This window comes from Adiantum capillus-veneris, chromosome 17, assembly GCF_014529385.1.
Source record: "Adiantum capillus-veneris isolate H3 chromosome 17, ASM1452938v2, whole genome shotgun sequence".
NCBI classification, from domain to species: Eukaryota; Viridiplantae; Streptophyta; class Polypodiopsida; order Polypodiales; family Pteridaceae; genus Adiantum; species Adiantum capillus-veneris.
This window is the reverse complement of record NC_140947.1, coordinates 151,249,591-151,265,828: the sequence shown is the minus strand read 5'-3', so window position 1 is coordinate 151,265,828 and position 16,238 is coordinate 151,249,591. Positions and strand designations below refer to the sequence as shown.

Sequence of the window (16,238 nt, the reverse complement as noted above, 5' to 3'; positions counted from 1 at the left end):
TAGAGAGGGGCAATTGGAGCTCTCAACACTTGATTTGGACTCGTGTGTCGGAGTTCAAGGCACATTGCATATGTCAAGGAACCAACATGACATATACCAAACACTATTGATATTGTGCACACATTCATTGTTGTTGGCCAGATTATGGACAGCAATGTGTGTTCCAAAGTTCATTATCTTGTAAAATCTTGGACGGATTTGTTCACAGTTTACGAATGTGTATTCTTGGACGTAGTGTGGTCTACCGGTGCTCAAAATGGCATTCTTTTCAAGTGACAGGTGGTAGAAAATCCGAGGTGTATCCTGTAGTCAAAGGCCTTCTCTTGGGGTGTCCATGGTAGCTTCTTCATCGACTTGGTCTTCCTACATATATCCACTATGATCTGCACAGAGGGTGTTTTAAAGTTTATGCATCTCAAGTAAATGTCCAATGTGGTCCCAATATTTATTATGTCTTTTAGGTATTTATTTTACTTATTTGACATGATACTAGGTAGGGAAATTTACTAGGGTGGGGTCCTTAAGGTCCCCAAATTGATATAAAAAGGCACCTAGCCCCCATCTTGCTACACACATAGCATGGACGCATGCTAAGCAGTAGACCACATGTACCTTGGGGTCAAGGTGGCTGGACCTCCACAAACTTTTGGGCAGGAGACTCAGTTTTGCAGAAAACTCGAAGATGTACAGAGGAACCAATTGAGCCTCCTATGGGTGGATTGGCTATGTGGCAAAACATTCAGGCCATGCTCCCAACAGACTAGCATTTCCTTTTGAGCTCCAACCTAGTGTGGATGGGCGCCTTCATGCAGATAGAGGTGATGATTGCAATTAGAGCTTGTACAAACGAGGGAGAGTGCTTCATTGCTTTCTCTTTGAGGGTGAGGAGGGATGGCTCTCTTGAGTCACGTGCAAGTCGGCCCTGGTCTTAGAGTGCACTTTTCAAAGGATCGGAGTTGCCAGCGGCATAGCGATAATGGATTTTTGACCTTGCTCCACAAGTAGTCCGCGGGGAGTGGAGGTTATGGGCTCTCGGGGCTCGACCTCTAGCTTAGCTACAGTGGAACTGTGAAGAGTGGCCGGAGAGGGATCCTTTAGCTTCTCCCGACCACTCTAGGCACCCTGGGTTTCCTTTTTTCTAGTACACTTCACTCCAGATATCTTGATGATTAGATGGAAGGAGGTCACACGAGGAGCAGCAGCTGAGTATTAGTGTCAGCAGGGGCTCACTGAGGAGCTACCCTTGAAATTTTAAGCTCGACTCTGGGCTAGCCACCAGTCTAGCAGGATACAGTTTTCTAGTGCACGTTGGTTGCACAAAGGGAGACAAAGATGGCTGGCAAACAGTGGACACCCTTCAGTTGCCATCGTTGTGGGCGCCCCGTGCGGACAAGCAACATCATTTACGGGATTGCCCATAGGTAAACTTGGCGTAGGATCCTCCGTATAATGGCTTCCATTCTTCCCAATATGATCCTTACGTCGTGGGTGCTAGCATAGTCAACTAGTTCAGGGCCAGCACTGGGTAACGAGATGGAGCAAGGAAGCCTTCCTATAAGACTATGCAATCAAACTCAGCAATGCCCTTTGCCTGATTTCTTGGCAGCATTATGGACTACGGAGAGGGAGAGACAGACCCCAAATGGGAGCTGATCAACAGCCTTGCATGCGGTTCATTTGGTAGGCCTATTGCTTCGGAGTTTTCGACGGCCAACCTGAGCCTCCTGCAGTGAGACAGTGCATTCTGTTTGGAGCTCATTCACACACTCAATGGGTGGTATGATAGAATCCATGGCAGTTCTGCCACAGCTAAAAGCCAGTGCCAGCCGTTCATTCTACCTTCTTAAGATTCCACAGATTCAAGGCTTACGGATTCTTTAGGGTAAGAAGTGTGATTTGTTGAATGAAGAGTATGCAAATGGTTCTCATCAGATCCCTAAAACGAGCTTTCACTAGCTTTTATTCCAAATAAAGGCCCAAGTTACAATTTCATCAACCTCAATATTTCCATTAGTACTACACATTGTAGGAAAAAGCCTCTTGAGTGACCACATGATCAACATTCTCAGCCATCAGATGTGTAGTCTTGTATCATATTTGAAATAATAGCGTGTGCAATTGAAGTGCCAGGAATTGCTCAGCTAGAAACAGTAACAGCAACAGGTTTGCTCTTGAAAGGCAGTAAAGAGAGTGTAGAGAACGTTTTCTCAAATTATTTTATGATAGTCATCCTGAGCTACTCTGAATATGGAGCAGCAATTCACAGTCTCACTTAAAAAAGAAATACCCTTTTCCAAGGCCAGTGCAAACTTGAAACGTGCAGATTACATCAGCACCTCTACATTTCAGTTCTCTCTGATTTTGTTTACAAACATGAAAACATCACAAACCTGTCTGTGTCACCATAGACTACTCGAGCATTCCATTTGGCATTGGTGTTTACAATATTAATTGCAGATTCAAGTGTGTAGCGGCCAGATTGCACAATACTATCAGCCAGCTCTGCACAAGGCATTCGGCCACTAAACCCCGCTGCTGTATAGCCATATGTTACATTCGAAATCAATTTCAATGCAAGTTGTCTTGCATTAAGAACCTAAGGAGAACCATGAATAGAGTGAGTTACAAAATGCATCCTGCTTGTAAGAGAGCAATAATTCTTCAAAGTATCAACCTGAGGCTTAAAGTAAACTAGACTGTCCTACTGATTAATTCAACCTTTTTCCTGATCTTAATAACTGTTACATATTGCTAAGTTGGTATTGTTCAGCTGTCATTTCAAACCATGCTTACCCTTTTTAGCACCTTCTGATTAGGCAAAAGCTTTTTTATTGATTCTTTGACCATGATCCTTGTTGATAGAATCTCCTCCAGCAATCTTGGTAGAACACCAGGACGAGCCTAAAAACATGGGCAGCAATCAGATTATTTTGTAAAAACCAAAGCAACGGAATAACTTCTGGCATTCAATGCTCAAAAATGGTCAGCCTCTACATATGGACTTCAACTTCTTGTTACATTGATTCAAGCACAAGTGGCAAGGTAGAATTGAAAAACATAGTTTTTCAATTTGGTTACAATTGTATTATTGGAGATTTAGAATACGGAATTGTTTTCATCTTTTTGCGTGTATCATTTCCTGTACGTGTGCAATTGTGCGTGCGCATGCACACACCCACACAACATGTATAGACTAAATAACAGCGCAGAACAGAACTCGACAGTACAAATCTATGTGTGTGACACTGTCATGTCAACAATACCACATCATCAACTAATCACATATACCATCGTCCCTGCAGGGCCTGCATAATCAAAAGTGGAATAAATGTTGCACTGTGCAACAGAGATAAGAGAATTGATTCAATTGAATAATTATCGTTGATTCTTTCAAGCTTATCTACCCTTAGGTCAACCCAGTAGGGCTAATCTTGCTCAGTCCAGTCGGCTTGCTTGAGTCCCACAGCCGAATAAGGATGAAGATGAAAAAGCATGCCCATCATGGAAATAAAAACTGCAGAAAGAACCAGCTGTAAATTAAGTTTAGGGCGTGATTCAGGCCCTTTGCTTTTTCCTTTTTTCTGGGTAGACAATTGATCCTGTCCTCTTGCACAGTTTTAGTTTCCCCTTACAAATACAAGTACCGATGTAGAGTCGGATAGACTCAAGTATAACTTCATAAGGTCAAAAAATTCTAAACTTACTAATCAGAAAAGGGGATAAGAGACAAAACACAAAATCAAGCCACACAAGCAAATGGTGGGAGGAGCAAGAACACATATAGACTCAAATACAGAACAAGACAGAACAGAACTCGAAGAACCAATCAACTCTAGGAAAGGTCCAACTTCTTCCCTTCCCAAAGGCATGGTTGAGGTTTAGGCATTGGTTTGCTTAATCAACTACCTTGAATCCTGCACCAAGAAACAACAAACAATAGAAAGGCAAGCACATGCTTTTTTTTAATAGGCCAACATGCCATAGTTACAGGGAATGGACATTTTCAGGTCTCCGTTCCCCGTTCCCATCCCAATTTCCCGTTCTGTGTTTCAGACGTGAGTATCCGAAACAGGGAATGGCATTCCATGCATGTTGCAGTTCCGCATTCCCCGTTCCGGGTAACTGTGCAACATGCAATTCCAGTGTATTGATCTTATATATAATTCGTTACCATATAGAACTATTCCCCGCCTTCCAAAATTCAGATGACACCTTAAACTCCAGAGGTACCCAGCTATTCCTTAGTGCCTCTCATATACCCTCAGCAGCCTACCTCACGGCTGACACTGATGGCGTTTGCTAGTGTGCACACGAGAGAGAGAGAGAGAGAGAGAGAGAGAGAGAGAGAGAGAGAGATGAAATGAAATGTTATATTAACGTCTTCGAAAGGCCAAAATGACCTATGAGACCAAAAAGTTACAATTGGTGAATCTGATATCATGTCTGAGTACCGAAATTACGAAGTTACAAAGAGCTAACACTAAAACACTAAGGAGAAAGGAAATAAATCTGGTTGATTCGGGATTGAGATGAGATACGCGGGGGGGCGGGGGGGGGGTCAGATGAAATCTCTCATCGGTCGATGTCGGATCTCATCGACCTCCTCCATGGTCAGTACTCTGGTTATGCATCTTGCATGCCGCGCTAGAGTGATCTGTATCTTTTGTTGCAGCCTTCGTCAGTGGTGGGAGACAACCCCCCCCCCCCCCCCCCCCCCCCCCCCAGGTTGTGGGCGTCTTGATTTGCCTAGCTCAGTGGCTCGGTCAAGCAGCGTACCTCTAGTATGGGTGGGCTTTGAGATCTGCTGTAATGACTGCTCGTCTGGCTCTCCCCTGACTGGTGTAAAGAAATCTGTGGTTCGTCTCTGAGACTGTCTTTCACCTGATGTCCTCAGCAAACTCTCCCTAAGTCTACGCAACTCTAGCAGGAACAATCCGAGGCATCTTTGATCCTTGTATCTCATGACTCTAGAAAAAGGTCCGAAACCTTCTCTAAATAGGCAGTGGAAGCGGCCGCGTATCTCATAGTATGCCGGGCAATGGCATGTGTAATGCAGCTCTGTCTCTGGCTCTAAGTTACATAGGTGACATATCTTGGCCCCTGCTGGCACCCCTCAAAATCGGCCAGTCTCGATCTGGAGCTGATGTGAGGATGTGCGTATCTGCCCAATAGCGCATCTTATCCCATGAGATAAGTGTGTATCCATATATGCAAGCCTAGTCACAAAGCCGTCCTCCGTGAGTTGGAGAAAGATGCTCTCTGTAGAAGGCCATCTTCGTGCCCAACTCTTGTGTCAGCTGTATCCATGTGCTCCTCGTATCTAGCTGAATCAGGTCCTGGCATACGAGTTTGGTGATCTCTGTCCGTGTGAGAGACAGGGAGGGTGCATCCAAGGAGTATTGAAACGGAGGCAATCTATCCATGTTGAAACCATGCGACTGAAACCATGCTGTCATCTATCCATACCAACATGATGAATCGCCTTGTAGAGCTCGTTGTTGAGATGACTCCAAGGCAAGCAGAGCGTATCTATCCCTGGGGAGATCCCATAGACCGTGCATAAAGGATACTGATCTGGTCAATGCCTCCACCGGCGGGGGGGGGGGGGGGGGGGGGGCGGGGCACGGCTAGCTCGGCTCGGATAATCTCCTGCGGCACTGAGGCCTTAGCCCGAATCATCCGGGCGATCATAGAAATCAGAGGCCTCTCCATACATCTCCATCCATCTGTGTTGCCAGATCTCCCATGGTGGTCTACTGAGGGTCCCCATACCTGAACTCCATAGAGCATAACTGGAGTCACTAGAGTGTCAAAAAGCCAGAGATTTGTTCGCGGTTCCTGAAACTGAACCTGCGAAGACATCCTCTCCAGCCCTCCCAAAGCTGCATATGCTCTCGTCAAATAGTCTTTGATGCTCTCCTTAGTGAAAACACCGGTCCACCGAAGACTACCCCAAGATAAGTATATGCATCTGTGTACTCTACAATCTGCTGGCCATACGTAAATATGGGTGCTGACCTCCTGACCCACTGTGGTGTAGTGTTAAACACCATAACCTTGGTTTTCCCCAGGTTGTGTGAGAGAGAGAGAGAGAGAGAGAGAGAGAGAGAGAGAGAGAGAGAGAGAGAGAGAAATGAAATGAAATGTTATATTAACATCTTCAAAAGGCCAGAGTGACCTATGAGACCAAACTGATACAAAAGTGGTGAATCTGTTACAATGTCTGAAAAGTGTGAAAGTGTGAAAATAAATGCAAAAAACTAAATACAAAGTATTAGATAAACTTCTTAGGAGCATTCTGGGTCTCTGGCTAGAATGCTTCTAATCCTTTATTGTAGTCTCCTCCGGTGAAGTGTGCTTCTGCATCTCGGTCGTGGTCGTCTCGATTTCCTAAGCTCAATTGCCCTGTCAATGAGGGTGCCTTTAGTATGAATGTGGGTACTCCTTTGTGCTCGCTGCTGGCCTCTTGCTTCTCCTTCCATTCTTGCTTCTCTCGATCCGAAGAAATCTGTGATCTGCCTCTGAGGCTGTAGTGCTCTTTGTCTTCTCATTAGATTATCCCTGTGCCGATGTAGTTCCAGTAGGTACAGGCCTAAGCACCTTTGATCTTGGTATTGCATGACTCTATCTAGAGGTCCAAAGCCTTCTTTAAATAGGCAATGGAAACGCCCACGTATCTCATAGTATACGGTGCAATGGCATATGTAGTGTAATTCTGTCTCCGGCTTTATTCCGCATAACTTGCAAATTCTGCTCTCAGGTGGGATTCCCCTAAATCTGCCAAATTCGATTTCCAGCTGGTGTGAGGATGTACGAATCTGACCAATAGCACATCTCAAACCATGAGACAGGTGGGTATCCATGTAGCTTGGGCGAATCACAAAACCATCTTCAGATAGCTGTAGGAAGTTTTCTTTGTAGTCGGCCATCTTCGTGCCCAATTCTTGTGTAGGGTCTACCCATGTCCTCTTAGTGTCCAACTGTATAAGATCCTGGCGGATGATTCTATTAATCTCCGTTCGTGTGATTGCCAGTGATGGAGCCTCAAGAGAGTATTGGAAGGGGGGTAATCTTTCCATACTGAACCCGTGTCTCGGAAACCACGAGGACAATTGCGCATACTAGCATGATCTATCTCCTTTCATTGCTAATTGTCGAGAGGATTCGAGGGCCAATCTAGCATATCGGCAATTATTTGTATCCCATAAACCATGTATAAAGGACACTGATCTGGTAAGAGCTTCAATTTCTATCGGAGGGGCAGCTAGTTCCGCTCGGGTAATCGCGTGTGGTACGGAGGCCTTGGCTCTAATCATTCGGGAAATCATAGATACCAAAGGTCTCTCCATTGACTTCCAATTATCCTGATCCACAGATGGTCCACAAATCTGGACCCCATAAAGCATAGCCGAAGCCACCACAGTATCAAAGAGCCAAAGTTTAGTTCGTGGTTCTTGAAACTGCACTTGTGAACACATCCTCTCCAACCCTCCCAAGGCCGCAGAGGCTCTGGACAATCTAGCATCCGCTGCTTTCTTAAGAGTAAACTTCGGTCCTGTAAATACCACACCAAGGTATGTGTATGCATTTGTGTACTCTACTGTATCTTGGCCATATGCAAATGTAGGTGCCGATCTCCTAACCCACTGCGGTGTGGTGTTAAACACCATAACTTTGGTTTTACCCAAATTTACAGACAGTCCACTGTCCTCCGCGAATTTATGTAATGCATCTAACTGCCTCTGCATTCCATCCGGTGATTTTGCTATCAATACAATATCATCTGGATACAACAACAGAGGGATCCATGACCCTCCAAGTTGAGCACCTCTGTCACCCTCTCTATCAATGTAATCTGATACCTCATCTATATACATACCAAATAAAGTAGGGGACAGTGGGCATCCCTGCTTTACTCCAACGGTGGAATGAACAATGTCGGAGTCCCCTTCTGGAGTACGTACATAACCAGTTATTGACCCATATAAGGCCATGACTCCCCAGATAATCTCTTTGGGGACCCCTAACTCTTGCATTATGCGCATCAATCTGGCCCTTGGTACTGTATCAAAAGCTTTCCGAAAATCCACAAAGCAACAATACATCCTTCTCCCGCTTGCTCTTCCTTCCTCAATAATGGCTCTAAGCGTAAGAATATGATCTAAAGTGGAATAATCCCTCCTGAATCCAGCTTGCCCTGTTGCCCTTATGCCCTCATTCTCTGCCCATCTACTCAATTTTTGTTCCAGAATGGATGCGTACAATCGGGTCAATGTGTGACCCACCATAATGGTACGGTAGTTCCCGGGTATCATAGGATCCCCTGACTTGAAAATAGGTACGATAGTAGATAATTTCCAAGATTCAGGTAATCCTTCACACATGACCCGATTAAACAGACGAGCAAGGACTTCTCAAAGTAGATCCCTTGCATGGATCAGATGTTCAGCTACTAAACCCTCATGATCATATGCTCTTCTTGTCTTCATCTTATCAATGGCTTTTTCCACCATTTCCGTAGTAAAGAAAGTACTGGTAGCAGGGCATGGCTCTAGCGGATCTGGTAATGGAGGCTGTCCAAATACCGTATATAATGATGTTACATATTGACCCCAAATCTCAGGAGAAGTAATTGTCGGAGGCGATGAGTGCTCGTGAAATAAACGCCAGGCCTCATGTGAGTCCTGACTCAAGAAGAGTTGATATAAATCCTTCTCTAGTTTGGCTAAAAATGCCCTTTTCTTGCGACGTACTATACGCCGAAGAGCAATCCGAGACTGATTATATGTGATGATCCCAAGTGTAGCTCTTTCTGGACCCAGGTTCTCGTCTCTCTGCATTCCTCGTCGTACCAACTGTTTTGAGGCATGTTCCCAGATCCTCTCTTCAGATCAGGCTGAGTATGTCGGTATGCCTCTTGTGCTACTCCATGTAGTATCTCTGTTAGCTGAGAAGTAATCTCCTCTATAGTTTATACTGGCTCGGCTGCCCACATCCTATTATAGATCTTTTCCACATAGACTGAATCAGTCTCTGGCGTGAAAGTATATCTTGTGTGTGTCTTCTTCCTTTGTACTTGAGAGGCATTGTATTGGAAGGAGATTGATAAGGTCAAGAGAGCATGATCCACTGCAATCCCAACCGGTCTGGGTCCCACCTTAAAGTCCTCGATACTAGAAATAAAGCTTGGTGAAGTCATGACATAATCCACTGTACTGGCCCCCATGCCTGTGCGGGAAGCATGTGAATCCCCTAGAGAAAGGGAAATTCTCTAGACCATTAAGTATGGCCAAACCATGTGTAAATGCTATTTCCATGAGATGTCTCCCATATTCAGTGTGTTCTTTATCCTGTGAGTTTCTAGTAAGCTCCTCCTGTGATAAATCCACTTCTCTGAGCATTTCCTCAGAAGTATCATAGAATATTGCTTGAGAGTTGGCCGTTCTGGCATTAAAGTCTCCTAAGAGAACGATGTCTCCATCTCTAGAGAACTCCCATATGTCATTATTCAATATGGAGAAAGGGGACGGTCCTTTAGGTGAGGAGTAGACTGATGTACTTGGAGGGAAGTAGCATATAGCGATATATAGAAATCTACCTGTCTCGGCTCTCATTCTCACCCACATATACCTTGCTTGTTCATCTTTCCTGATAATCTGTAGTAGTGGTTTCAGCTCCTCTCTAAATAAGACTGCTACTCCTCCTGAACCCCGGCTACCTCGTAGAGATCTCTTGTCTGGTCGACCAACTGTTTCCCATAAATACCCCTTCACATGTGGCATAAGCTGTCCCGGTATCTGGTGTGTCTCTCAGTAGAAAACTATGTCTCTGTCCCTAAAGCTGTCTTCAAAGGCACCTACATCTAGCCTATATGATCCATTACAATTCCATGCCGCTATCCGGAGCGTCGCCCCATAGGTCTCGCACCGTCATGATGAGCGCTTTTCCAGAACCACTACTTTCCCTCCTCTATAAAAGGCGATTTTCCCCTTTTCTCTTGCTGCCCTGATCTCTGGCATCAACTCTTGCATGTGTGCCACTTGTGCCAATGTAAGGTCATCTCCCAAGAAAATACCGGTTTTCTTAAGAGTTGCCTCTTCTTTAGAAATTCTTTCCTTATTTCTATATTCGGGAAGCGGAGAATAAGTGCCCTATCCTTTACGTTTCCCTTCTCGTCGATTCCTTTCTTGCCCACTCTCCATGCACTTGTGTGAGTAGGCTCTGTGATGCCCATGTGTTGTAGCAGTTCCCTCACTTCTTCATCTACATTCTCTTTGTCTTTGACTCCTGTGACCCGCACATGCAGCGCCCGATTCTTCCTTTTCTGCTCTTCCTCAATGGTCATATTAATAATGGTGGAGGTAGGTGTGGTCTCAGGCATCTGGGTCTTACCTGTCTTCGCATCCTCAATCCATTTCTCTGCTTCATCAACCTTTTCTTGTGTCTTAACAAGACGTTCCGCCTATGAAGATGCCGTTTTCGATTTCTGTTAATCTCCTTCCCGTAGAGCCTTCATCTGATCCTTCATGTCCTCGAGCTCCTTCAACACCGAAGGTTGGTCTTCTCCCTTCTCCTTAGTTGCAGATTTGCAAGCCGCAAGTTCTCCTTTTAGCTCCTCGATTATTGCATCTTTTTCCCCCATGCGCTTTTCCATATTTGTTCTCCATGCTTCAAAACTTGCTACTGCCTCATCAAGTTTCTTTTGCATAACGCATTCTGTTACATTTACTTCGGCCCTGATTAGGTTTCGTAATTCCGTTTTCACGATCTGAATTTCCTCATTCTGTATCCCCCGGATCTCTCTCCTTAGTTCTCTCATCATGTCTCCATACAAGGAGTTCCTGTAGCTCTCAGCGTTCGCGTGCATTTCCTTCCTGATGTCATCCCTCATATAGTTTAGCTCTGATTTGAGCATCACCTGGACCTTCTCCATCAACAGCTCATCATGTATCCTGGAGGTTTTTCCAACTCGTAAGGATCTTGGTGATAGTACAGTATCTCTGTTTCGCCGTTTGAAAGTAGCCGTTGTTTTTTTTGGGGTGGTGTAGCTATCTACATCCGGCCCTTCCCCTTCGGTAGGCGGATCCATCGAACCCGAGCCACAAATGTGGGGTAGGGTACTAGGGTGAGGGACTGAGAATAAGGCAAACTTAAAGGTTTATCTTAAGGCTTAAAAACCTTTGCATGTATTGTGAGTGGCTTATCTCCTTTGAATTTATAATTGTTTGCTGTTACGACTTGAATGGCTCACTGAAATATATAGGTAGAATAAGGCAAACTTAAAGGTTTATCTTAAAGCTTAAAAACCTTTAAAATTTAACGTAGGAGATCTTTGTCTTTCTACGCGTAGATGAAGGGGGTGGGGGTGCCAGGGACTTGCTACAAGTAGGAAGTCCTTCTACGCGTAGAAGAACTTGCAGAGAGGAGAGGGCTTGTGTGCGCGACCTATTGCCCACCCGTACGACCCCACTGCATCCTGCTGCTTGCAACCCACTGTAGAGGTCTTCTGCCTTGCGTGCGCTGCTGTACCTCAGAGCCTTGTGCAACCTTCTGCAGAGGTCTTCTGCCCTGCATGCACAGCAGCACCTGCGCCCTGCAGCACCTCGGAAACTGCTCCCACTGTAGTAACCTGCGTGCGTAACCTACTCGAGTAACAGCAGCACCAACCAAAGGCAATTCGCACAGCTTTGCACAAGGAATAAAAGAGAGAGAGAGAAATGAAATGAAATGAAATGTTATATTAACGTCTTCAAAAGGCCATAGTGACCTATGAGACCAGAAAGTTACAAGGTGGTGGATCTGATACAAAGTCAGAGTAACAAAATAACAACAGTACAAAACAAAGATATATACTATGGGATCCTAAATTGGTCGATGTGAACTAAGCAAAAATGGGGGGGCGGCCTGCTGGGATAGCTGAATCACAAGAGATCTAGCATCGGTCGTTGGCGGATCTCATCAATCTCCTCCATGGTTAGTAGTCTGACCGGGCGTCGTGCATGCTTGGCCAGCGTGCTCCGAATCTTGTGACGTAGCCTCCGTCAATGCTGTGTAGTCCTCCGCAGTCGTGGGCGCCTGGATTTCCCCACTTCAGTCGCTCGTCGATCAGTGTGCCTCTGGTGTGAGACGAGGGGGAGCTCTGCTGTGGGAGTGGCTCTTGCGGCTGTCCCGTGTTTGCTCTGAAGAAGTCTGTGATCTGTCTTTGAGACTGGCTAGCCTCGCCATTCATTGGGCTATCTCTGTGTCTGCGTAGCTCGAGCAAGAACAGACCCAGGCATCAGTGATCTTCGTATCCCATGACTCTTGAGAGTGGTCCAAAACCCTCTCTGAACAAGCAATGGAAGCGGCCTCGTATCTCGTAGTAGACGGGGCAGCGGCATGTATAATGCAGCTCTGTCTCAAGCTCCATGTCACACAAGGGGGGGGGCATGTTCTAGCCTCTGTTGGTACTCCGTTGTATCTCCCAGTCTCAATCCGCAACTGGTGAGAGGATGTTTGTAACTGCCCAATAGCACACCGTATCCCGTGAGACAAGTGGGTATCCATGTATCCGGGTCTTGTCACAAAACCATCTTCCGTAAGCTGGAGAAGGTGGTCTCTATAGAAAGCCATCTTTGTGCCCAAATCTTGTGCTGGTTGTATCCATGTCCTCCTGGTGTCTAGCTGGGTCAGGTCTTGGCGGATGAGCTTGGTGATCTCTGACTGTGTAAGAGTGAGAGATGGTGCATCCAATGAGCACTGGAATGGTGGCAGCCTGTCTATGCTGAACCCATGCGCCTGAAACCATGATGCCATCTCCCCATACCAGCATGTTGTATCTCCTTGTATGGCTAACTGTCGAGAGGACTCAAGTGCTATGCGAGCATATCTGTCTCTAGGAAGTTCCCATGTGCGGTTTATGAAGGAGACTGATTTGGTGAGTGCCTCCACCACTAGTGGGGGGGCCGCTAGCTCTGCTCGGATAATGGCCCGTGGTACTGATGCCTTGGCTCTAATGAGCTGCGAGATCATAGAGACGAGAGGTTTCTCCATGTTCCCCCATCCATCTGTGCGACCTGGCCTCCCGCGGTGATCCAATGAAGGTCCCCATATCTCAGCTCCATAGAGCAATGCTGAAGCCACCAGAGTGTCAAAGAGCCAGAGCTTCGTCCGGGGCTCCTGAAACTGAACCTGCGAACACATCTTCTCTAATCTACCCAGTGCTGCGTGGGCTCTAGTCAGTCTGGTCTCTGCTGCTCTTCTGAGTGAGAATGCAGGTCCGCTAAAAACCACTCCAAGGAAAGTGTAAGCATTTGTGTACTCCACAGTCTCCTGGCCGTATGTGAATGTAGGTGCTGACCTCCTGATCCACTGTGGGGTGGTATTAAAAACCATAACCTTGGTTTTACCAAGGTTGACAGACAGACCACTTTCGTGGGCAAACCTATGCAAAGCATTCAGTTGACGTTGCATTCCCTTTGGAGATTCGGAGATCAACACTATATCATCAGCATATAACAAAAGAGGAATCCATGTCCCTGCCAACTGTGCACCTCTATCCCCATCGCTCTGAATGTAGTCAGAAACCTCATCCACATACATACCGAAAAGAGTAGCAGAGAGCGGGCAACCCTGCTTCACCCCAATAGTGGAGTGAACCGGTGTAGAAAGTCCCTCAGGGGTGCGTACATGCCCCACTACTGATCTGTACAATGCCATGATCCCCCAAATGAGCCTGTGGGTACTCCCATTTCCTGTAATCTACGCATCAATCTAGCTCTGGGTACTGTGTCAAAAGCTGTGTAAGTCCACAAAGCTACAATAGATCCGTCTCCCATGAGATCTGCCTTCCTCGATGATGGCCCTGAGTGTCAAGATATGGTCAAGAGTAGAGAAGCCTCTCCTGAACCCTGCCTGCCCAGCTGCACGCATTCCTTCCCTCTCTGCCCATCTACTCAGCTGTTGCTCAAGAATGGATGCATACAACCGTGCCAATGTGTGTCCAATCATGATAGTGTGATAATTCCTAGGCTCCATGGGGTCTCCTAACTTGAAGATAGGTACGATCGTAGATAGGCTCCAACTGTCCGGTAGGCCCTCACACAAAGCACGGTTAAACATAACTGCTAGAAGCTCTGCTAGTAGGTCTTTGGCATGGATGAAATGCTCAGCGACTGAGCCATCATGATCATATGCTCTCCCAGTCCTCATCCTATCAATAGCTTTCTTCACCATCTCAGCGATGAAAAAAGCACACGTGTGTGGGCATGGATTGGGGGGGGTTGGGGAGGGGCGGCTATCCAGGTACTGTGTACAAAGATGATGCGTACTGACCCCAGGTCTCTGTGGAGGAAATAGCGGGGGGGGGGGGGGGGGGGGGGGGGGGGGGGGGAACTGCTCATGAAAGAGCCGCCACGCCTCACGCGAGTCCTGACTCAAGAATAGCTGGTATAGATCCTGCTCGAGTCGAGCCAAAAAAGCCCTCTTCTTCCACCGCATCAGGCGTCGGAAGTCAATCTGTGACTGTCTGTGAGTGACGTCCCCCAAAAGCACCTCCCTCTAAAGTCTGGCTCTAGTCTGGCGGCACTCCTCATCGTACCAGCTGTTCTGAGGCATGCTCCCTGATCGGCGGCTCTGCTCAGGCTGGGTGTGTGGGTATGCCTTTGCTGCTGCATCATGTAATGTCTGTGTCAGAATAGTAGTTAGCTCCTCCAGAGGTCGCCCTGGGTCCTCAGTGCATAGGCGTCTGTAGATCCCGTCCATGTATACAGTATTCGTCTCCCGTGTGAATGTGTAGCGAGTAGGGGCTGCTACCCGTGGCCTGTGTGCTACACTGAACTGGAAGGAGATGGTCATCGACACCAGAGCATGATCCACTGCCACCCCGACCGGTCTGGGCCCAACTGTGAGATCCTGGATACTAGAAAAGAGATTCGGCTGTGCCATGACATAGTCCACTATGCTGGCTCCATGTCTGTGTGGGAAGCATGTAAAACCTCCCACAGTAGGAAATCTCTGTAGGCCATTCAAGATGGCCAATCCATGTGCGGTGCCCATGTCTATCAGGTGTCGCCCATACTCAGTATATTCCACATTGTGTGATAGTCTGGACAGGCCCGTCTCTACAACATCTAGCTCTCTAAGCATCTCCTCGGAAGTATCATAAAACACTGCCTGGTTATGGGCAGTCCTAGCATTGAAGTCCCCTAGGATGATAATGTCACCATCCCTACAGAACTTCCATATGTCTTTATCCAAAATAGAGAAAGGGGAGTGTCCTCTGGGTGATGCATAAACTGATGTACTCGGGGGAAAGTAGCAAATAGCAAGGTAGAGATATTTGCTTGTCTCTGCTTTCAGTCTCACCCACATGTACCTAGCCTGCTCATCCCTGCGGGCTATATGTATCAATGGCTGCAGATCCTCTCTAAATAACACTGCCACTCCCCCCCAGCCCCGTCCTCTGTGCTCTGAACGTGTCTCCTGTCTGTAAGCTGTCTCCCAGCTGTATCCACTAATGTGAGGCATGGATTGCCCAGGGGTCTGGTGTGTCTCAGAGTAAAAGATGATGTCTCTTCCAGTAAAGCTATCCTCAAAAGCACCCACGCCAAGACGCATAGATCCATTACAGTTCCAGGGAGCCACTTTGAGTGTAGTCCCATATGTCTCGCACCGTCATGTGGAGCGCCGCTCTAGTATTACCACTTTTCCATCTCGGTAAAAGGCAATCTTGCCTTTTCCCCTTGCCGCTCTAATCTCCGGCATTACGAGAGGGTGAGATCATCCCCGAGAAAGATGCCAGTCTCTTTAAGAGTTGGTCTTTTCTTCAAGAAGGACTTCTTTGCTTCCATGGAGGGAAAACGGAGGATGAGTGCTCTTTCTTTTGAGGTTTCTCCACTGCTTCCATTTTTCTTTATGTTGCCCACTCTCCATGCCCTTGTGTGCGTCGGCTCATGAACCCCCATCAAGGCTGTGAGTTCTTTTACTTCTTTGTCCACATTGCCTTTGTCTTTAAGACCGCAAATTCTCACATGTAAAGCGCGCACCCTTCTTCTTTGCTCCTCCTCTAGTGTCTGATTAATGATAGTGGGTGTGGACGTGGGCGTTATCTCCTTGCCTTTTCCTTTCTTGGCCACCTTGATCCATTTCTCGGCTTCATCCGCCTTCTGTTGAGTTTTGGTAAGAACATCCACCCAAGAAGTCGTCATTTCTTTGTGTTGCTCTTCTCCCTCTTTGATGGCCCGTACTTGCTCCTTGAT

The 16,238-nt window shown here is 46.7% G+C and overlaps 1 protein-coding gene across 11 annotated transcripts in view; it reads right to left on the bottom strand.

Moving 5' to 3' along the window:
* The window catches only part of REV3 (recovery protein 3), a 220,325-nt gene that overhangs the window by 40,596 nt on the left and 163,491 nt on the right, over window positions 1–16,238 (bottom strand). For all 11 annotated transcript variants that reach the window (XR_015184974.1, XR_015184973.1, XM_086487616.1 and 8 more), the window contains 2 exons: window positions 2,794–2,901; window positions 2,391–2,596 (listed from right to left, as the gene is read on the bottom strand). Coding sequence is in view for 9 of the 11 variants with exons in the window: in XM_086487616.1 (XP_086343742.1) it covers window positions 2,391–2,596; window positions 2,794–2,901 (314 nt within the window). In the remaining 2 variants the exon portion in view is untranslated. The remainder of the gene's footprint in view (window positions 1–2,390; window positions 2,597–2,793; window positions 2,902–16,238) is intronic.